The sequence below is a fragment of the Antechinus flavipes genome, chromosome 5 (assembly GCF_016432865.1).
Source record: "Antechinus flavipes isolate AdamAnt ecotype Samford, QLD, Australia chromosome 5, AdamAnt_v2, whole genome shotgun sequence".
NCBI lineage: Eukaryota > Metazoa > Chordata > Mammalia > Dasyuromorphia > Dasyuridae > Antechinus > Antechinus flavipes.
Genome location: NC_067402.1, coordinates 91450288 through 91473239, shown reverse-complemented (window position 1 = coordinate 91473239; position 22952 = coordinate 91450288). Strand labels below are relative to the sequence as shown.

Sequence of the window (22952 nt, the reverse complement as noted above, 5' to 3'; positions counted from 1 at the left end):
TCTACCCCTTATTTCCATCACCTGTCCTCCCTAGCCTCTTTCAAGTTGAAGTTAAAATACAGCCTTCTCCATGAAGCCTTCTCTAGTCCATCATAATTTTAGTTTTTTTTTCTGGTAATAATCTCCAGTTTTTCAGTCTATATCTTGGCTGTACACAGATGTTTGCCTGTTGTCTCTTTCTCTTTAAACTGTGAGCCCTTGGAGAGCAGTGACTAATTTTTTGTTTTTCTTTTTATTCTCTGTACCAAACATAGTGTCTGGAATATCATAGCTATCTAATAAATTCTTGTTGACTGAATAATAAAATTCTGTGGGGATTCAAAGTAGGGAAAAATGACTTTTAGCTGGAATGATCAGTAAAAATTTCAAAGAAGATATAGGTTTTTAGATAAACCTTGAAAGATGGGCAGGGTTTGATAGGGGAAGACTGGAAGGCTATATTCTATGTGTAAAGAAGGACAGGAGCAAAAGTTTCAAATAACTTTGGGGAATGATGATTCATTTTATGTGTATTATAGAATATGAGGGTATTAGTGGGAAGGAAACCATAAAGGCAGGTCATTACCAGCTTTCATGGAGAGCCTCAAATGTTTGATTGAAGTAGACTTAGTACCACAGATTGCTAGCAATATGTGTTCTTTTTTGATCAGGACCTTATTATGATTAGACCTGCAGATTAGAAGGATTCATCAAGGAGCTCTGTGAAGGAAGGATTAGAGAGAAGAGAGACTATTGGTGAGAAGTCTACCAAGGAAGTTATATCAACAATCCAGGCAGGAGATGATGAATAGTAATTAACCAGGTTAATAACAATGAAAGAATGGAGCTGAGAGGTGGTAAAGGAGTCCTATTTTCCTTATCACTTAAATAGGCTGAGCTTTCTTGAGTGTTTTTTTTTTTTTTTAACTTAATGGTACCTGTAAGGTGTCTTGAGAGGCTCCGGAACTGGGAAGAAAATTGACTTGACTAGCAATGGAAACCCTCCCAATGGCTCTCTGGGACACAGGGATTTATCTGGCTATCTGCCTAAACCAAACAAATAGCACATGAGTCTATGATTCACAATATTATTAGGGACCTTAGAGATCACCTCCTTTATTTTTACATATGGGGAAACTGAGGCTCAGAAAGGGAACATGATTTGCCCAGAATTACATATTGAGTTAATGGCAGAGACAAAAGTAAAACAACTCATTCTGCTCCTAAGATAAATGCATTCCCTTAATTTCAAAACTATCCCCTAATCTCTATAAATGGCGATAAAAGGAGCTGCTGTTTTTCAGACAGAATGGGGGATTTGTTGTGATTGTTGCCACTGGCCTGCTATGTGATTTTGAGCAAATTGCTCTTTGGGTTTTTTGTTTCCTTTTATGTCAAATGGAAAATAATGCTTTGCCAATCCACTTACTCAAAGCATACTCACCCCCCTCTAGATGTAAGAGGTGGTGAATAGAGCTGTCCCTGGTGACAGGGATATAGGAAGGTATTGAAAAGCTGGATCAAGACTCCCCTTGGACAGAGTCAGGTAGACTCTCCTTACCCATTTTCAAGTTAGCCTTAGGGATCAAGCTGGCTAGTCTTCTCTGGTTAGGACTCGCTAACCAGTGGACAAAATCATGGGTTTTTTAATACAATTTTTTAGAAAGGTAGAACTATGAGGGAAAGTATTGGAACTTTATCTGGGGTACATACAGAGGGTGAGTTCCCCCAGATCCTTGGGGCACTAAGTTTATATTAAACTTGTGCCTAGCTATGTTACTTGTGTGCTTCTTTATATTAAGAAAGGAGTTATTTTGCTAAGATGGGGGAGTACATGTTTACAGTTTCACACATAACATAGGGAATTTTAGAAATTCAAATTGTGCAAACAGGTGATAAAGCAATGTCCTCTGCTGACCTCATTTTTCTATTCTTCATTTCCCCATAGCAACTCTTATCATGGGGATATCATAAGTTTCAAACCTTATGATATGACATCAAAATAAATTAAACAATAATATTAACAAAAAAATCTTATAATTATTACAGGTCATTGCTAGAAACATCTCTCTAGGGAAAAAAAAAACAGATATTGTCAGAAACAGGACCAGACTCACACAAATGTAGACAACCACCCATTTGTGTGATCTAAGGAACAATGTATCTGTTCCCCAAAGTCTTATCCTTAATGGCTTATCCTCTTGTCTGTAATAATGTCATTAAAATTTCATTCCTTTGGGTAAAACCATTGCATCTTCAGGCAGGGGTTTTAAAAATATTTATGGCCCAGGAAAGGATAACATAGCAAGGTATTTTCTGCAATCAATATGTTACTATTAATTAGTTTTTCCACAGATTACCAAGTCAATTAACTATCTAGACATTAAGGAATGGAACATAAGGCAATAAAGTTTTGATAGAGAGAGAAGGAAAGATTCAGAACCTTTAGCCACTGTAGAGGAAGATCTAGGCAGGCAAGTTCAACCTGACAGTTCTGGATGTTTATTTCAGGAAGATCAAAGAAAGAAATGCAGCTCATTAAAGAGACATCAGAGAGCACCAAAAAGGAATATTGCTGACTTTATGGCTTTGACAGGAGTTGCTCTAAGCCAGAGAATTGAGGGGAGAAGGTATATGAACCTGTCCTCCTCTTTGATCCTGGGCTAGGAACAGAGACCCATAGAGCCAGAAATCAATGGTTAAGCCAATAGTTTCACACAAATTAAATTCACTTTCAAGAACATCAAAAGGACTAGATTTGATTGTTGCATATGGTACAAATTGTGATTTTTGCTACCTCCTCTCCCACATGGAAGTTTTCAAGTATATCTCTAGAAGAAATTTATTTCTCATTAATTACTTTGCTTGTAATTAGAAAAAATTACCAATAGTTTGAAGTGTGCTTCAAATGTTATAATTAAATGACAATGACCATATACCAAGCACTGAAATAACTGACAGTAGTTATCTGGCCTCCTGCACTTCCCTCACTGAGATCAACGCTGGTCTGAAAGGCTCTCCAGAAAGCTGCCCAGCCCCAGGCAAAGAGACAATAAAGAATTTAGACTTTATCCCTGGCTAGTCTCATGGTGATTACTCTACTGAAATGAAGGCTGGTACAGAGACCTCCAGAAAACCAACCAGAACACTACAAATAACAAAGTCCAAGGCACTGAAAAGGAAGGCCAAATAAAAGAGCTGGATACAATAGAGAAAATGGTGCAGAATAATGAAGAAGTATGTTTTTCAGCTGTCATTTACAAAACAACTGAGGAAATAATGAAAAAAGAGAAAATGACCTGAAGGAAATGTACATTAAACATTTTAAAAATGTTTTAAAAACAAAAATATGCTGAACTAGCAAACTTTTCAGATGAGCACAAAGCCCCCCAAAGAGGCTAAAATAAGAGAGATACAGAAAAAATATGTTGAAGATATTAATAAAATAAGAGCAGAGATACAGCAAGAGACAGATATTCTGGGAAAAGTGGCAGCACATATTAGAAATTTGATTTTTAATATTTCCCAATGGTTAAAGGAATTCAAGCAGGTGCTTTAAAAAAAATGAACCTACTTTCTTTTGTTTATGCTATCTCTAATTTCATGTAAACTTTATGTACAGAATTGGGTCCTGATTCCCTTTCTATCCAACAAAGATAAGAATTTCTTTTTTAGACTGTAATATGCTATAAATGAAGGCTGGAGCTCCCACTAATAATGTGCCACACTATAGTTCCCAGAATCCAACTCCTCTCTTCTTTTGTTTTAGTTTTTACAGTCACATATCTAGAGATCTGTGTCCCAATTGTAAAATCTGGAGCTCAGCCACCTCAAATCCTCTATGAAAGCAGATAGGTAATGAATCACAAATAGATGTAGATATTTAAATCAGTAAAGGAGGACCAGAACTTTTCTGGGCATGGGAGAAAAGTCGGAGGTTTCTGGCGAACCAGAAATTGGTGGATGATATTCTTATTTATTTCCTGTTTTGTTTCTTTATTTTGTCAAATTGTTTCAAAGCTTCTTTGTTCCTGACTTTCCAGGATCTGACTGTTATCTCAGAATCGTTCTGGTCTACAATTAATTCCATGTTTTCTTTGTACACTTTTTTTTTTTCCTAAGGCAATTGGGGTTAAATGACTTGCCTAGGGTCAAACAACTAGGAAGTGTTAAGTATCTGAGATCAAATCTGAACTCCTGACTTCAGGATTGGCGCTCTATCCATTGTGCCACCTACCTGCCCTCTTTTGTACACTTTTAAATAATTTTTTTTTCTTTCTCCTAAAGTAGGACTTTAAACCAGTCCTACTCTTCATGGTGTACTGCTTTGTCCTATGTAGAGTACAAGCTCCTGGGAAATAGAGATTGTTTCATTCATTGTACTTGTGTCCCCACTCCCAGAATTATCTTCCATAGGGTGTTGTTTTTAAGTCATTTTTGATTTATCTAATTCTTCCTGATCTCATTTGAGGTTTTCTTGGCAAAAATACTGAAATGATTTGGCCTTTCTTTCTCCAACTCACTTTACAGAAGAGGAAACTAAAGTAATTAAGATTAAATGACTTACTCAGGGACCTACAGTTAGTGTCTAAGGCCAGATGTGAATTCAGGAAGTTAGATTTCAGGTCCAGCACTCTATCCATTGAGCATCCCCTAGAGAAAAGAGGTTATGAACATTGCTCTGACTTACTCCTCCCAGCTCTTTTCATTAGATGGCTTAAAAATCACAGACCTTGGATAAACCTGCCAAATCTGATATGAAGAAAGAGATGAGGCAAGCATACAAGGGATGCTTTTTAAAAGGTTATCTTGGGCTACACAAAGAATCAGACTGTATCTGTGACTTTAACAGCAATCCCTACTTTTCTACCTTTTGATGCTGGCACTGGTATTGCCCTCAATGACCACTTTGTCAAGCTTATCTCCTGATTTGACAACTAATACAGTTATAGCAATCATATAGTAGATCACATGGCCTCAAGGAGTAAAGTGAAAAGCCATGGATCTTCATCTCCAATCAAAAAAGGATTTCCACTTCTGGGGAGCCAACAATATTAACCTATCCTGGAGATCCCATACCCCATTCATACTCTCGTCCCAGAGTCCTATTGTGTCCCATTAATAGAGTCATCATATTCAATACAAAAGAAAAATAACAGTCATAGGCCTTTGCTCACTTAAGTCACCAAGAGGCCCCAGGTGCTAAGAAGAGAAGAGAAATCATAAGCTTTTCTCTCTCATGCTCATCAGGAAACAATTATTTTTCTTTGGATGAATCTAGCCAAAGCCAAATACCACCTCAGTGAGTTGGGTGGCATATCTGTTGAATGAAACTCAGAAGCCATAGTTGAGAGCCAAACATATTCTAGACTAAGGAAACAATGTGAGATCAAGCAGACAGCACTCTAAAGGGACACATTCTTCCTACACTTAAGATATCTCTTCTGCAGCTTCTCCTCAAGCCTCAGAAAGGTCCAGGCAGCACATCCCAAGAAACAGAGAAAGAAATCTTTTCTCTGCAAATTATGGAAGCAGGGTTGGGCTTGGGGACTCATAGCCTTCCTTCAGTGTAGCATTTTCCTTCCCTGATGCTATTATCAACTTGCATATCTCCTTTCTTCTTCTCTCTCCATTCTTTTTAAACTCCAAGTACACTGTTATTGTTAGTGGGATTGTGAAATGATCTAACCATTTTGGAGATTAATTTGAAATTATGCCCAAAGAGTTATTAAAGTAGCTAGACCCGTTGACTCAGAAGTACCACTACTTGGTCTATCTCTAAAGATGATTGGGGGAAAAGAAAAAGGACTTCTATGTTCTAAAATGTTTATAGCAGCTCTCTTTGTGGTAGTGAAGAACTAGAAATTGCAGGGATACCCATCAGTTGGGGAATGGCTGAGCAAGTTGTGGTATAAGATTGTGACAGAATGCTATTGTAAATGTGTATGTGTGTGTATATACATTCCTATTTGTATCTAATAGTAGCCATTTTTTAGGACTTCAGGGGAGATAAGGGAACAAAAAAGAAATTTACATGATTTTTGTTGTAATTTGAAAGGAATAGCAAGTTGTGCATAGTAGTTTTGCAATTTCATTTATAATCCTCTTTTTAAAATATACTACATTAAAGAAATAATTGTTTTTTTTAATAGATTAAAATAGATTCTGAATGTTCTTAAAATCTTTCCCCTACTTTCAAAACCCATTTTCTGGAAAATTTCCAATCTCTGTTCTTCACTACTCCCTGCCTATGAGTGGAAGTTCTTCCCCAGTCTCTTACCAAAAGGGAATTGGATTTTGGTACTTGTTCTGCTCTTACTTGCAAGAATTTGAGAAAATAAAGCACTTTCCCATTCTGAGTTTTAGCTTCTTCTTCTGTAAAAAACAGTGGTTGTACCAAATATTACCAATGTCCCTTCCAGCTCTAATAGCTGGCGTTTTTATGATCATACTTCACCTGTGAGACAGCAGTCCTTGGCCAGCTAGGGTTAGGAAGAAAGAAGCTGAGCTTTAGTGGCCAAAGGATCAGTAGGAAGGACCAGGAGCTCTAGAGATATGGTAGGAGAGATGGGCAGAAATCAGATCTTTGTCCACTCTGGATCTCCCTCATTGCTGGTATAGAGCAATAGGAATGGATTCCATAAGCCACTTTTAGGAGCTTATTCTCTCCATCAAGAGCAGGTTCTGGCCTATTTCCTGAAGGAACTGTATCTCCATTCATGAAGGAGAAAAATAGGATTGGAGAGAGAATAGAACTGGGATATCCCAGAGTTTTTGTGCTGATGGAACTGGATTAATTTTAATAACATTTACCATTCAGGAATCTCAGTTTTATGTTGGTAAGAAGGCAAAAATTGAGTATTTTCCTGTTTGTGTCAGCAGAGCCAGTTTTATATATAAGAAGAGTGATGTTCTATTAGAATCCATGATTTCAGGAGCTCTGGAACTTCCCCAGACCTACAAATTCTTCTTCATTTTGGCTTATCCTGAAATTCCTTTTAATAAAGTACAGTCAGCATTCAATTTTCCATGTGGTTATCTAATTGATATTCCTAACACAGATAATCTGATTATTATCACCTGTCATACCTGTCCTCAAACATTGTTAGTGGCTTCCTATTACCTCTAACAAACTCCTCTATGTTACAGGTGAGGAGACTGAGAGGTTAAGTTACTTATCTTGTATCACATAGCTAATAAGTGCCTGCTCTAGGATTTGAACCTCTTTTTTCCACCAGGATAAGTACCATGATAAGGTACTATGCATTAGTGGATTAACCATAATCGGGCACTTTCATTTATTTATATATTTATTTTTATTAAAACTTTTTATTTTTCAAAACATATGCATGGATAATTCTTTAACATTAGCCCTGGCAAAACCTTATGATCCAATTTTTCCTCCCTTCCCCCACGCCCTCCCCTAGATAGCAAGTAGTGCAGTATACGTTAAACATGATAGAAATATATGTTAAATCTAATATATGCATATATATTTATACAATTATTGTGCTGCACAAGAAAAATAAAATCAAACCAGTAAAAAAAAAGAAGCAGTAGAATAAAATGCAAGCAAGCAACAATGAAAAGAAAAGAATGAAAATTCGATGTTGTGAACCATATTCAATTTCCACAGTCTTCTCTCTGGGTGTGGCTGGCTCTCTTCTTCATTGAACAATTGGAACTGGTTGAAGGGAGCCACATCCATCAGAATTGATCATCGTATAATCTTATTGTTGCTGTGTATAATGATCTCCTGGCTCTGCTCACTTCACTCAGCATCTGTTCATGTAGGTCTCTCCAGGCCTTTCAGAAATCATCCTGCTGGTCCTTTCTTACAGAACAAAAATATTCCATAACATCCATATACCATAATGTATTCAGCCATTCTCTAACTGATGGGCATCTGTTCAGTTTCCGGTTTTTTTGCCACTACAAAAAGAACTGCCACAAACATATTTTGCACATGTGGGTCTCTTTCCCTCCTTTAAGATCGCTTTGGGATATAAGCCCAGTAGAAGCATTTCTGAGTCAAAGAGTATGCAGAATTTGATAAATTTTTGAGCATAGTTCCAAACTGCTCTCCAGAATGGTTGGATCAATTCACAGATTCATCAACAATGTATCAGTGTCCGAGTTTTCCCACATGCCCTCCAACATACATCATTATTTTTTCCTATTATCTTAGCCAATCTGAGAAGTGTGCAGTGGTATCTCAGAGTTGTCTTAATTTGTATTGTTGTAATCTGGAGCACCTTTTTATATGACTAGAAATAGTTTCAATTTCTTTATCTGAAAATTGTCTGTTCATATTCTTTGATCATTTATCCACTGGAGAATGGCTTGAACTATTACAATTTTGAATCAATTCTCTATATATTTTAGAAATAAAGCCTTTGTCAGGACCTTTGAATGTAAAAATGTTTTCCTAGTTTATTGCTTCCCTTCTAATCCTTCTAATCTGTATTTGTTTTGTGTATACAAAACTTTTTAACTTAATATAATCAAAATGATCTATTTTGTGATCAATAATGATCTCTAATTCTTCTTTGGTCACAAATTCCTCCCTCCTCCACAGATCTGAGAGGTAAATAATCCTATGTTCTTCTAATTTTTCTAATATTTATGTCTATATCATGAACTCATTTTGACCTTATCTTGATATATGGTGTTAGGTGTGGGTCATTGTCTACTTCCTGCCATACTACTTTCCAATTTTCTTAGCAGTTTTTGTCAAATAGTGATTTTTTTTCCCCTAAGGAACAGCTAGGAAGTGTTAAGTGTCTGAGACCCAGATTTGAACTCAGGTCCTCCTGACTTCAGAGCTGGTGATTTATCCACTGCACCACCTAGCTGCCCCCAAATAGTGAATTCTTATTCCAAAAGCTGGGGTCTTTGGGTTTGTCAAACACTAGATTGCTATAGTCATTGACTATTTGGGCATTTTTATTTTAAAAGATGAAAATTCTTACCTAAACGAATGAATCACATTCCATTAAATTTTAGGTACCCATTGATGGAAAAGAGGATCATAGAGCTAGAAGGATTCTGAGAGATTATTTAGTGCAGGTTACAGATGAGGAAACTGAGACTGAGATAGAAAGATGAACTTGTTCAAGTCCTGAAGAATTAGAGATAAGGCCTCCTACATCCCATGTCAGTGTACTTCCTATTATGCATAAAAAACTTAGTCCATGAGATATCTGTAACTGACTGCCAATCATACTCATTGTCTCTACCCTGCCCTTTATTTGTCCAGATTCAAAATGACAAGAGGAATGACTCACCTAAAGTTTCCCGTATTTATTTAAATCTTATGTTTCTGTAGCTGTTCCAGGTAAACATGAGAGGAAGAAAAGTGGTAAAAGATGAAGAAAATTCATATGGTAAGGAATGTTTTTTGAAAGGCAAATGTCTACTTTGAGCTAGAATTTTAGGGGACAGAAAACTGCTGGTGTGGTTGCTCCCACCCCAACATGTCAAGGCTAACAGGAAATACCTACTTCTTCCTAGAGTAATAAGATCTTTATTTTTCATGTTCTCTGTCAGCTCATGTGTTTGAGAGGGATTCAAGATTAGTAACACAACTACCACAATATTAGCAATAAGTATCAAGCTTAGCCTTTTAAAGGTTGTGAAACACTTTATCCACATTATCTTATTTCATTCCCTTATAATATGTTGTTATTATCCCAAGTGAGGAACCTGATGTTGAGATCATTTAGGAGATTTGCCCAGGGTCATAAACATAGGTAGTTAGTTCTTGAGGAAAGATTTGAGTTCAGGTCTTCCTAGCTCCACGAAGAGCACATTATGTCACTCAGCTTTCTCTGTCATATATTATTACTTTTTATTGACTAACAGAAAAGTCATATTTAAAGCAAGTTCATAATGTAACTTATGATCGAGGTATATATCTATGGATTCAAAGAATGTAAGAACTGGAGGAGACCATAGAAATAATTTTGGGCAGGTAAATTGAGTTGACAAGTAAAGAAACCAAAACTCAGAGAGGAGAAGGGATTCAGTATTGGAGCGATTACAAGGTGTCACTGGAAGAATTAGATCTAGAGCCTAGGATACAATATGGAGCATTGCTGAAGGGGGCCAAGCCTAAGTGACAAGGGCAATTCTACATCCTGGCTGAGGACACTGAGAAGAAGATAGAGGAATCAGTTCTTAGAACTAGTTTTCACAGTGAGTATTCTATTGTTAAATTGGGGGTTTTATTGCTAAATGGAGAAATTGAGCCCCACCTAGTACCCAGATCATCTCCAAAGGTAGATTTGAGTTGCTAATATAGTTTGCTTCTTACAGATTCAGAAGAGGAAAGGAAGTCCCTACAAGAGCCCAAGCTGAGGTTAATACTGGTGGGGAAAACAGGGACTGGAAGAAGTGCAACAGGGAACAGCATTCTTGGCGAGAACGTGTTTGTATCCAAGCTTGGGGCAATGCCAGTGACCAAAATCTGCAGCAAAGGGAGCGGGAGCTGGCATAGAGGAGAGATTGAAATCATTGATACTCCTGATATCTTTAGCCTAGAAGCATCTCCAGGTCTAATTTCTCAAGAAATCATTCGATGTTACCTCCTCTCCTCCCCGGGGCCCCATGCACTAGTCCTGGTAACCCAGCTAGGTCGCTACACTAAGGAGGACCAGGACGCCATGAAGAAGGTGAAGGAGATCTTTGGGAATAATGTCATAAAGCACACAGTGGTCATCTTCACCCGCAAGGAGGATCTTGGGAGTGGCTCCCTGAAGGATTACCTCAGATTCACAGATAACAAGGCCCTAAAAGAGTTGGTTGCACAGTGTGGGGGCCGGGTCTGTGCCTTCAACAATCGGGCCACAGGGAGGGAGCAGGAAGAGCAAGTGAAGAAACTAATGGAAATCGTGGAGAGCTTAGTACAGAAGAATAGGGGCACACATTACACTAATGAGGTTTACAGCTTAGTGGAAGAGCTCCAAGAGACCAATTCAGAGGAGAAGTTCAGAAGAATTGGGGAGAAACTGGCTAAGTTTAAGGAAGAGAATAAAAGGTCCCAGCGATCTGGGGCAGGAGTCTTCCTGATTCTCAGAGTTTTGAATGAATCAAGAAAATCTCATCCTATGCTATGGAAATTCAGCATCACTGTTATTGGTTTCTTTTTCCTGTGGCTAGTGACTCCCAGAAGTTTTTTTAACAGCTTGTGGAACACCATCAGTCATGAATAGCTTGCTATCATCTTTAATAGTCATCAGGAAAAATTGGTCAAGAACATTGCCTTCTGAATATGATCATCTCATGGTTATCTATCATCTTTTTGTAAGTCTATCTAAAGCATAGCATTAAAAGTTTAATTCATGTCTCATCTGCTTCAAGAAACCTTCCCAGCCAATGCTGGGAAGTTAATACATTAAAATAGCAATGGATTTATAGTCAGATCATTTAGGTTCAAAATTTAGTTCTACCTCTCTGAATTCTGATACATCATTTAATTTCAATGCATTTCAATTTCCTCATCTGTCAGTTGAGGGGGTGGGAAGGCTAGATAATTTTTAAGGTCCCTCCCAGCTCTAAATCTATGAAATCCCTTCCCTGACTTCCTTTCATATATGGATCTAGTTACTGTTTTATACTGCTTCTTTTCATAGGCATTTGATCTTTAAAATCCTCCATTAGACTCTGCAAGGCTATAGCTACAATTGCCCACATTTGTACAAAACTTAAATGTTTCTCCACAACTCTTTGAGGAAAGTAATATAAGTATATTATCTATATATTTTTTCCTAGATGAGGAAAATGACTTAGAGAAGTCAACTTGCTCCTAGTAACACAGATGCAAATGTTAGAGCCAGATCTTCCCATTTCAGACATAGTTCTTTCTACTTTCCTACACTGCTTCTCTTCTATTTTTTTTCACAGATCCCAGGACAGGGTTAGGTATATAGGAGACAGACAGTAAACACTGGTTAGATTTCACTAAAGTCTATTATTTCTATAAAGGCATATACTATGTAGCCTAAAGTCTCTTGGCTGACCATTATTAAAAGGAATTGATGATTATGAATACAAATCCTATGTAATTTATATTCATTGAGAGTGATTTACGCATCTAGCCATGTAAACTTTAGGAATTCTTATCCCAATTCTGATCCCAATTTCACTAATGAGCTATTTCCCCAGAAGTGAAGGTATCTATGTCTCTTCCTCAGGAGTGGGATCTCAATCCTGAGAGAATGAAAGAATGTCTTTCTCTAATGTTATTTGCTAAAGCCCCCATTCTGGTGTCTACTCACTATTAACTGCCAGTTATATTTATTATATCTTTTTTATTATTGATATCCTTTAATGATTGACACTTGAGTATCATGTAAGAAATTACTATCAGTTAGCTTTTAGGAAGAGATATTTACTGAGAAGATATAGCAAGGGCAGAAGTTACAGGACTTTATGCCTAATACCTGGGTTCACATGCTTTCCTATAATTACTCTATCCTTTTGGAGAATGGGTTTAACTCCAAAACAATTTCTGCCAAACATTTTCAGCACTAAGTTCTTTTATGAATGTGAAAGGCATTGGACGAATCATGGTCATTCCTTCTTTGATGCACTAGATCAGCTGCTATATCAGGCAAGCACATGTCACTCAGATCCCTGATCCCACCTCTCTCAGCTGTCTGCAAAATGTGGCGGGGACTCTGGCTTCCAGATCTTTTGTAGCTCCTTCTCCCAGCCATGTAGCCTACTCTAAGACTCCTTCACCCAAGAGCAAGAAAGTGCAAAGTGCCAAAGAACATGATTCCCATGAGATCAAGTGGGGAGCTAAGTAGCTGGCAGAAGGTCACTGCTATTGCTTCCCTTGGGACTAGCAGAACCATGCACGCTTGGCTTCTTGGGATCTTTGAATCAGAGGTGGGCTGAAGTCTCTCTTATCTAGAGGAGGAAAGAAGAGGAAGAAAAATTTGAGCTGTGCCCTTAGCAGTCTTGTATTCACTCTCACATTCACCTCAGCAGCATATCAAAAAGCAGTCTTTTCACCTTATGGTTAATGGACCAGAAATAGAATACCTGGAAATGCTCCAAAGTCAGGTGGGAAACTATCTTGTGCTGAGCATACTGGACGTGCTCACAAGGACTGGACTCTCACTGGTCTATCTCCATTACAAAACCATTAGTGGCTTCGCATCTTCAGAGATGTGAATTCAAATCCATCTCTTTCCAAGTGTTCCTAACACACCTGTCTTTTCTACATGTGTTCTCTATGTGTATTCTATCTTCCTACCGAAGCTGTGTGTGTCTTTTGGAGAGTGTGCTCCAGGCTTATGGGCAATGTTATGTTTTGTTGATACTTTTCTTGCAAATCATTTCATTAAAGACCTTTGCTTTGAACTAATTAGATCATTTAGTTGACTATTAAAGGTAAATTTATGGTAGTAGTGGTGGGATCATAAGATATAATTTTAGAGGTGTAGACCCACTAAATACTAGGAATATGGGCTAGACATTTGCTATGATTTGGCAGGTCTTACCATGTTTTGTGTTAATTTTTATTGTGATTAGCTTTAAGACACTCAGGGACAAACAAATTTAATGATGATTATATGTTTCAGTAAAATTTACATATGTATATATATATGTGTGTGTGTGTATACATACACCCATATATATGTATACATACACCCACATATATGTATACATACACACATATATGCAATACTTATCATAAGTTCATAAAAAGAATTCAAACATGTAAGTAAATAGGAACTGCCTAATATAGAAGATAGCTCTACTTAAGGTAGGATAAGCCATGCATTTGATGTAGAATTATATTGAATTTAAAAGCAGTGATTTAAAAAAACAAAGAAATAGTCTCATAGCTTTTGAGGAACTCAAGAAGGGCTTTAAAGATTAATTTTAATGATTTTATCACATCACTTTTCTCAGTAAAGTTTTGTTCGCTTATTTTTTAAATAAAACACTTATTCATCATTAAAATCACTATTTTAAAATTCAATAAGTGTTTTAATTCAACAAAAATGTTCGTTTTATTTGAAGTCTCATATTAGCTTTTGTTTGCCTTGGGTAGATATCAATCTGTGCATTTATAATACATTTGCAAAATAGTCTATTTTGCATGAATACTCTACTTGTTTATTCACAACAATGAACAAAAATTATATTTTAGAACAACCTTTGAGCAATCTTGTAAAAATAACATCTATATTTTAAATGTTCAGTCAAATGATTAATTCTAACAATAGTCCTTGTTCCCATGAATTCTCTTCCTTGGATCCTCTAGCAGTTCAACAAGTAAGTCAAACATTTTGTTAACTTAAGAGTAGAAGACTACACCTCTAGATGCCAGAGTCACATCAGCAAAATTTTTTCTCTTTCTCCTCTATCTCTCCAATCCTGCTCCTCACATATATCCAGGCCACAAGGCTCTTCATTCCCATCTGAGAACAGTGATTTAGGAAGCAATATTTCAAACTGATACTTATGTTAGACTGTTGGAGAAGGGTGATAATGAAAAGATGCCTCCTGTTTCTCAAGATCTTGCACAGTGTGGACACAAGAGACTGATGATGTAGGGGACACACTTTGAATCAGTTCCTCTAACTTCTGCCATTTCTGAGAGACCACCTCTGACTGAAGGAACATGAATCAATCCAATCTTTGCTTCTGGACTCCTCAAGAATACATATACTAGCTCTTCCCAGGATAAGTCTAGGAATTGAGATGGAATTCTTCTTCTAAGAGGCTGTGTCTGGAGGTTCTTCACCACACAATTGTTTCTATCTGTGTAGTCAAATGATTTCCTAGAGAAAGACTATTTGAATAAAGCATTTCTATCTTAGGTCTAAGGTGGAACCAGTTGTAACTGGCTCTCAAGAGCTTGATCATTAAGTTTTTAGCATGAGTATTTATTCTTTGGAAATCAACAATTGCTACAAATCAGGACTCAATTTGCTATTCTTGGTTGCCTAGATTTTAGAAATATCCGTGATATAAACTGTAGAGAAAATAAAAAGAAGGTAATAACAGGAGAACTGTTTTTGTTCGAACATTATCAATTTATTTTTATAAAGAAACACATTATAAAGTCAATTTTATGAAGTGAAAGTCTATCAAGAATCAGGGCTTGAGAAAATGAAGATGTTATTTTATCACATCTGGAAATCAACATCAAGAGAACAGTAGGAGAGAAACTTCCTTTTTCTTTTTTAAAAAGAAAATTATTGTAACTTTTATCTGGTGAAGAAAACAAAAAAAAATTCTTTCAAAAAGAACTTCTTATTCCAAGTGATGGGATCATGGGGATCATTTTCAAAAAATGAAGAAAAATAATCTCTCACACTGTCACTTTTCAGATGACTGTGTATGACCATTCAAATGCCAATTTTGTAAATAATTACGTTTTGTCTTATTGTTGATTTCACTGTTAACAAATTGTATATTCGTGCCTTGATTACACAATAACTCTCTGTCTCTTTAGGGTTAATATCTACTTTTGAATTTGTCATTCTATCTTTTTTTAAAAGGTAATTAGAGTAGAAATTACATTTATTTACACCCTTTAGTTTAGATGTCTGTAATTCTCAGTAACACTGTAAAGCAGGTGTCAAATGCTCCCATATGTGACTAAGCCAGATTAAAATATATTGCAAAATATTGAAAAAAATAAAACTACAATATAACATAGTTAATGTTAATTGTGGTTTTGTAGAGATTTGTTCTTATTTGAGTTTGACTTCATTGCAAAGATAATTTGTTGTTAATAGCTACCTCCTGTTTCCTATTGATAACTCTCTTTTTCCCTCTTCCTCACAATCACAGTCACAGTTCTGTTACCTGAGTTCTTTGTGACCCGCTTTGTGACCCTGCCCGGGATGTAGCATGGAGCTAGGCAGCTGTTTACTATTCAATAGATGATTTTTTAATAAATAAATGAAAAGATGGAACTCATCCAGATGCATCACCTGATCAAAAAGTCAAATGGCATTTTCTAGGCACTTATTATGTGCCATGCACTATGCTAAACTAGTATGTAATAAGGCAGGACTTTAATTGCTTTCCCATCAAGGACAACCTGAATTTTGTTTAGTTCCTCCACCGCTTTCTACCACACCACCTAAGTTATTATATGCCAGGCAGTGTATTTAGATGTCATGCTTATCAAATTTGTGAATGACATGAAATTAGGATACCTTAAATTTGTTAACAAATCTTCTTATTTAATCTCCTTTCCTAGGTTCTTGTAGTATTGCTATATTATCCAGCCTCCTTATCCTTCCCTGCCTAGATATCCTATCTGGGCTTAGTATTCCAAATAGTTTCCTTTGTTTATTTATTACAACACTCCTTATAACAACTCTTGCATGTCCTAGATTTTTTCCCCTTAAGATTCTTTTCTGTGATCTCTCTGTTGATCCGTCAAATTAATCTTTGATAAGGTGTTAACTATTTATTTCATTATTGATTCAATTCAGTTAACAAAAATCTATTAAACAGCAATATATACAAGGCCTTCTGAGTTCCAAAGATAGATAAGATGCTTGCCTTTAGGGAGCTTACAATCTATCAGGTAAGATAAGATATGAACATATATGATTATGAAACAAAATAGAATATGATAATTCATTAGATATTTAATAACAAAGTGCCAGCTGTGTTCAGAGTCTGAAGAGATAATTCTACCTAGCAAGAACAAAGAAAGCATCATAGAGGAGGGAATTAATTGCACTGTGTTCCATCTTATTTTGATCAATCTCTCTTCTCTTCCCTGTCTCTCTCCACCTGTACTCCTTTCCACTCTTCCCATTCCCCATATTTTATGGACATATCTAGTAGAGAGATAGGCACAAATACTCCCCAACTCAGCTCAGTCATGAATTTCTTTATCAGCAACTGTTACCCTTTAATATTGACTATCTTGTCCCTTCTTACTTATGCTGTTGCTCTTAAGTGATTTGCCTAGAATCATACAGTTAGTTAAGTATCAGAGCCAGATCTGTCTTCTGTCTATGTTATCAATACTTTCCCCATAATATTGTGCTGCCTCTCAACTTATCCCTTTCTGTTCCCTTTCACTTCCTCTCCCCTGACCCCATTTTAAGTGATCTCAAGGGGTTTGGGGAGAATGCAAATGAAAAGTAGATCCCCTTCCCCTAAAGCCTTGTATTTGTTATTTCACTGGTTTAGCCATGGCAGACTCTTCCTGACCCCATTTAGGTTTCTTGGCAAAGAAACTGGAATGGGTTTTTTTTTTTTTTTTTTTTTTTGCCATTTCCTTTTTCAGCTCATTTTACAGACAAGAAAACCGAGGCAAAAAGAGTTAGGTGACTTGCCCAGAGTCACTCAACTAGTAAATATAAAGCCTTAGGATCTCCAGCTTAATGTTTGGTCAAAGTATATTTGTATTTTCAATGTCTTGCAAGGCATTGAAGGAACAATATTGATGGAATTTCGGGCCTTGTGCAAGGTGGGTGAGGGATAGATTTGAGGGTCAAGGGAAACTTTCCTGGTACTCTGATATCATATTATCTAGGTCACCAGTCTTTATATAAGGCCAGCTTAAGTTGTTCATAGGCAGACTTAGTATTACTCTTTTTTAGTCAAAAGCCTTTATTATGAAAAATTTTCACCATCTCCTTGGGCCACCTGTTTGGCAGCAACTTCTGTGTTGCTACATGGCTCTCCATCTTCTGTTTTCCCTTTTATCTGAAGAAAGAACCAGAAATGAAACAGAAATTAAGTTTTCTCCCAAGATCCAGGATACATTGACTTTTACTTTCCAGAAATGTATTTGGCAAGTTTTTTGACATTCTATGGAACTGAATAAGAAGAGAGAAGGGAGACTTGTTAAATATGGCTTTCTATTTGTTTTAGAAAATGAGAGATTCTGTTTCTCCTTTCTTGCTCTATTTTTTCAAAGTTTGAAAAGCTTCATGGAAGGCATGGGATATTTGAATCCAGGTAGATGACAAGGATTTGGAGGAGAGGAGAGGAGATAAACATTCTCAGAGAGGGAGAAGACAGTATGGACAAGAATAGGTCAGTTAAATATGAGAGAGCAATGAGGAGACAGGTTGAGGCACGTATGAGAAAGTGTGTTGGAAACATAGGCAAAAAGATTGGATAAATAACACAAATATTCATCATATTCTACAAGATTTACAAGGAATTTTTTCTTGCAACAAGCCTGTGAGATCTGTAGTGGAAACATAATTATGCCATTTTACAGATCATAGGCTGTAGAGTAGAAGGAATTTTACATATCACCCAAGTATAAACCCTTCAGTTTATAGATGAAGAAAACTGATTTCCAGAGAAGTTAAACAAGTTGCTCAGTGTTATACAGGTAGTAAATAGCAAAGTTGGGATTTAAACTCAGATTTTAAAAGCTGCTTCCTTTTCTCTCCAGCCTTGTCTAAACCATTAAAAAAAATTAACACTGCTGCTTTGGAAATATTTCAATAGGATAAGATATTAGTCAGATATTCCGCACACTTCTTGATAAGCTTCTCATAATTCTTTGGATATCTGAACCCATGGTATAGAAGACATTTTTAAGGGAGAGAGGTACATTGTGTGATGGAGGTAATAAATAACTAAATTCTTTTTTTTAAATAATTTTTTAAATTATAGATTTTTATTTACAAGATATATACATAGGTAATTTTTCAGCATTGACATTTGCAAATCCTTTTGTTCCAACTTTTTCCCTCCTTTCCCCCACCGCTTCCTTAAGAGAAGAGCAGGTGCTTCCATTCACTTTTGACTTAAAGCCTTAAAGGCTCTTCCTACTTCTTTTTTAAAAAAGATAGAAACCCTTGTTTGGGACCATCAAAAAAATCTTTCCTTGGATTTTTCAGTTTTATCCTCATACAGGATCTTAGTTAGAGACTTCTCATCTTTCCAATGTGACATTCTCAGCCCCAAGTGATTGCCTCAGATGCAAGCAAATGCTGGTCTTGGCACTCTTTTTGCATTCTCCCTTAGAATGGTTTTATATTCATAAATAAACTAGTTTTATTATATTTTAAATTATAAAATCTAAAAGAGAACAGTCTGTCTGTAGTTTATCCAACACTACCAAAGAGCAAAGAGTTGGGATCCTCCCAGTTAGTAAAAGTTCTTGGTCTTTTTCTTTGGACTCCTCTTTCTGGTTCAGTGACACATCTTTCATTTAGACAGCAAATCCTAGCTTGTGGCAAGTATTATATTTACCTTCCAGTCTTAATCTTTAAAGGCTAGACCGTAAACCAGGTAAGGGTTACTGGTACCTATGGAATGACCCTCTGTAGCTTGTAGTTAAGGTTTCCCCAGTTTTTGAATCTTAAGGCTCTTCTGTTTTTCTATGTAGATGAGTGGGTGGGGAAAACGAAGAGAGACCAACTCTCATGCAGGTAGCAGGCCTCCTTCACCTGTTCAGTCACATTCCAGGCCTTTTGACTGCCAGACTGGGCCAAGACCCATTTCTTGTCACATCAGTAAATCTCAGGAAGACTTTAGCAACATTTCTTCCAGGCCTTATTCCCCATTACTTCCCTCTGAGCTGGCCAAACTGACCTTTGTACTCTTCCTCATCTTCCCCATGCTTGGAATGAATATATTCCCTCTATACTTTCCCCTGCAACAGTTCCTAATTCCCATCAAAAGTTAGGGGGTTAGCCCCCTCCCTGACATCTACATTAATCAAGTCATATCTTGGAAGCCCATCTGGCATTTCCTTCTCCTATACCTAACTTTCTATATGTAAGCAAGTTGGCTCTGTGCCTACTTTGTTTTCAAGCACTATAAATTCAGTCCAGTTTTAATCGTAGTTGGAACCTCACCCACCTGGGCTCTCTCCCCATTTGGAATTCAAAGGCTGTTCATTCGAGGTTTCCCAGTCTGCTGCAACTTAAGAATTGCAACTTAGAGACGGTGCTCCTTTGGACGGGTGATGCTTTCTTGGATTTCTATTTTAATCATATTTCTCCTTTTTCTTTGTCTTTTATGTATTATTTACTGTATTGGTTGTTATTGTAGGCAATCTATTCTGTGTATTGTATAATTAAATTTTACTTTCGCTTAAACTGAGTCAGAAAGTGTCATTTATAGGAGCGAATCCTTTCCTAAATTAACATAACAGTATCAGACAGTAAGCTTTTTTATAGGATAACAAGAATAATGACATAATGGGGGAGGTCCCTGGATGGGGATAACCTAATGGGGAGAGGCACCTAGGATGACATAATGAGAAGTACTGGAGAGGCTCCTGATATTCTCATAATATCTAAAATGGATTAAGACCTTTATCCCATTAAACATTAAGAGGGAATAAGTGTAGCCTAAAGTATAGCCTATCAAACATCCTATCAAACTAAATCAAACATTAAAAGGGAAAGGTTATGACCTGAGGCAGCTAGGACAATGGAGAAACTGGGTCAGGACATTAAAAAGGAACTGTGGCATAACACTCAGTGCCGAAATGCTTTGGAGCGGAGTCCCATTTTAGCTGGCTAGCCTAAAACCTCTCCACATTAAAAGATTAAAAACCTATCTTGCCTCAGTTTCTCACTATGACAACCAGCCAGTTCATTAAAAAGACCCCACCTTTAACTCAAACCCTAACCTCTCCATGTCTTTTTTAATATCACATTCACAGACAGAATTTGACTACATTTAGTTCAGGCACATGTCAAAGCCTAATTACATAGAGTTTTTCATTTTCCCTCTTTTGGATTCTGGCCTATTCTTTCTCTGTGGCAATAATCTTCTCAGAACCCTTCTACCTTTCTGACCTGTTTCAGTTCCCCCTATTGATACTATTCTGTTGAGATTAGGAAGGGACCCCAAAAAGTTGGGGGGTAACAGACCAGTGTTGTAAGTATCTCAAAAGAATTTGTAGGCTTGAATGCATTTCCAAGTCAAGGGAACAGAGTTTATTGTAACTGTAAAGCCATTGAACTGATCTAAATTTCCAAGAGAATTTGGCCAAAAAAAACAGAAGCAAAGAGACACATTTATCTAGTTCTTCATGTTATAGATACACTAATTTTATGACCCAGAGGAAGGACCAAGGAGTGGTCTCTGGAATTTGGTTATCCTTGACCAACAGATTATCCATCTGGCAGTCAGCAAGGAACTGAGGAGTGGTCTATTCACTATTGTCTCAGGAGTTTGATTTGTGGGACTATCCTGACCCCAGAATTAGATTATTAGAAATAGTATTCTTAGGTTGAGTGTGGGAGGCCTCAGGGTCAGATTCCAAAGTCAGAGAACTTAGAATCACTGATTTATTGTTAGAATGGAAGCCCCATAAGGTCAGGGGACTTTAAAATTATTATTGTTTCCCTTAAAAGCTTTATTACAGCAATTCCTTTTACCATTCCTGTTTCTTTTCCAATGTATTCCCAACAATCCCTTGGAACCCTTGTCTCCCTTAACAGGGCCAAAAGGGGATTGCTTTTCTTACCTAGTTAGGGCCATAGGCACTGCGATTGCAAGCTTCACCAATCCCAAGACATTTGAATTCTCCAGAATTCTGGCCGAAGTTGAGAACTGCCTTTCTGCCAGCATTAAAGCCCTAGATCAGCAACAGTAATCCTTGGCTGTCTTGACCTTATAAAATCTAGGGGCTTTGGACATCCTCACTGTACCCCAAGGCAGTGCCTATGCTTTCCTCAGAGAAGAGTGCTATTTTTATATCAACAATTCTGGCTTTATTCAATCTATAGCTGGTGCATCTGAGAATAATGCCAAACTAATGTCAAATTACTTAATAACTGCAATACTTCTTCTACTCCATGGTCTATCTGACTAATATCTCTCTTAATTTTCCTAATTGTCCCCTTGGTCCTTTTGCTGGTTTGTGGTCCCCCTTTACTTGTTTGTTTCTTTGGTTTCCTCCACATTCTCCCAGGTTAAGATATTCTCATCATTTACTCTTAACCTCACTTCCACCTCTATTATGGATGAGGCAACTAGGATCTTTCATGTGCAGCAGATTTAGTGACAGCTCAAGGCCCCATATCATTTTGAAATAGTTACAAAAGAATGATTTTCACTCCTTGTTCCCAGATCAGAAATATGCCCTAGAATTCAAAAAGTGAGGAATGATGGGAACTCAAGCCAGCTTGTTCTCTCCTTGAGATCAAAATTCTTCAATTCATTCTGAGTGTTTCTCCTGACTTTGTCCTTCAAGTATTTTTCTAGCTCTTCCCTGACTTTGTCCTTATTCATGAATTTTTCCAACTCCTCTAAGATCTTATTCTTTCCTACTCTTCCCTGATTTTGTCCTTCCTTATTCTCCCTGATATTATCCTTTGAGCAAAACATTTCCCCAATTGTTTCCCAAAACAACTCTTACCTCCTCCATTCTACTGGTAATCAAACCATCCGTTATCTCCCTAACTCTCCTAATTTACCCCCCTTCCTTCTGTCTATAAAAATCCCCTATATGGGACGAGTAAAGATTTCCGAGGGTATGTAGGGAAAAATAAATCAGATCCTAGGCCTAAATTTCAGGTTGCTCAGGCCAAAAAGAAGACATTATTGTACATTGGCCAACAACTCCCTTTCATGTTCCTGAAAAATTCATTTTAATCAATGAATTTAAAAGTCAACAGGATAAGGGAGGACTTGCTGTTTTCAGCTATATAACTCAACTTCTGACTCTGCACTGGGCCATACAGATTACTTGGTGAGTGTACTGGTCTACTCTCTGCAAGAACTGAATAAAGGTTTTCTGTTTGTATCTAGAGATGCCTCCAAGTAGTCAATTTGGGTAAAGGGGAGAGTTTAATACCCCATCCCACACAATTCCTTTCCAAAGTATGGCACAAAATCATATTTGGGTTTTGTTTGAGACTTTACTCATGATTAAAGATGCTTTTTGGCAGGGAAAACTTCTCATTATGATTCTTTGATTCTTTGGGCCTCATCTTTACTTTTCTGAATCTCATCATGTGGCCACATCATCTAGCATCCTCCAAATTTACCAT

The 22952-nt window shown here is 37.0% G+C and overlaps 1 protein-coding gene across 1 annotated transcript; it reads left to right on the top strand.

Moving 5' to 3' along the window:
* The first annotated feature begins 9311 nt into the window (after positions 1-9311).
* Positions 9312-20042, top strand: LOC127539090 (GTPase IMAP family member 1-like). Its single transcript, XM_051963098.1, has 2 exons — positions 9312-9365; positions 10297-20042. Exons 1-2 carry the CDS (start codon positions 9323-9325, stop codon positions 11190-11192), a joined length of 939 nt encoding a protein of 312 aa, XP_051819058.1. The 5' UTR covers positions 9312-9322; the 3' UTR covers positions 11193-20042.
* The last annotated feature ends 2910 nt before the right edge of the window (positions 20043-22952 follow it).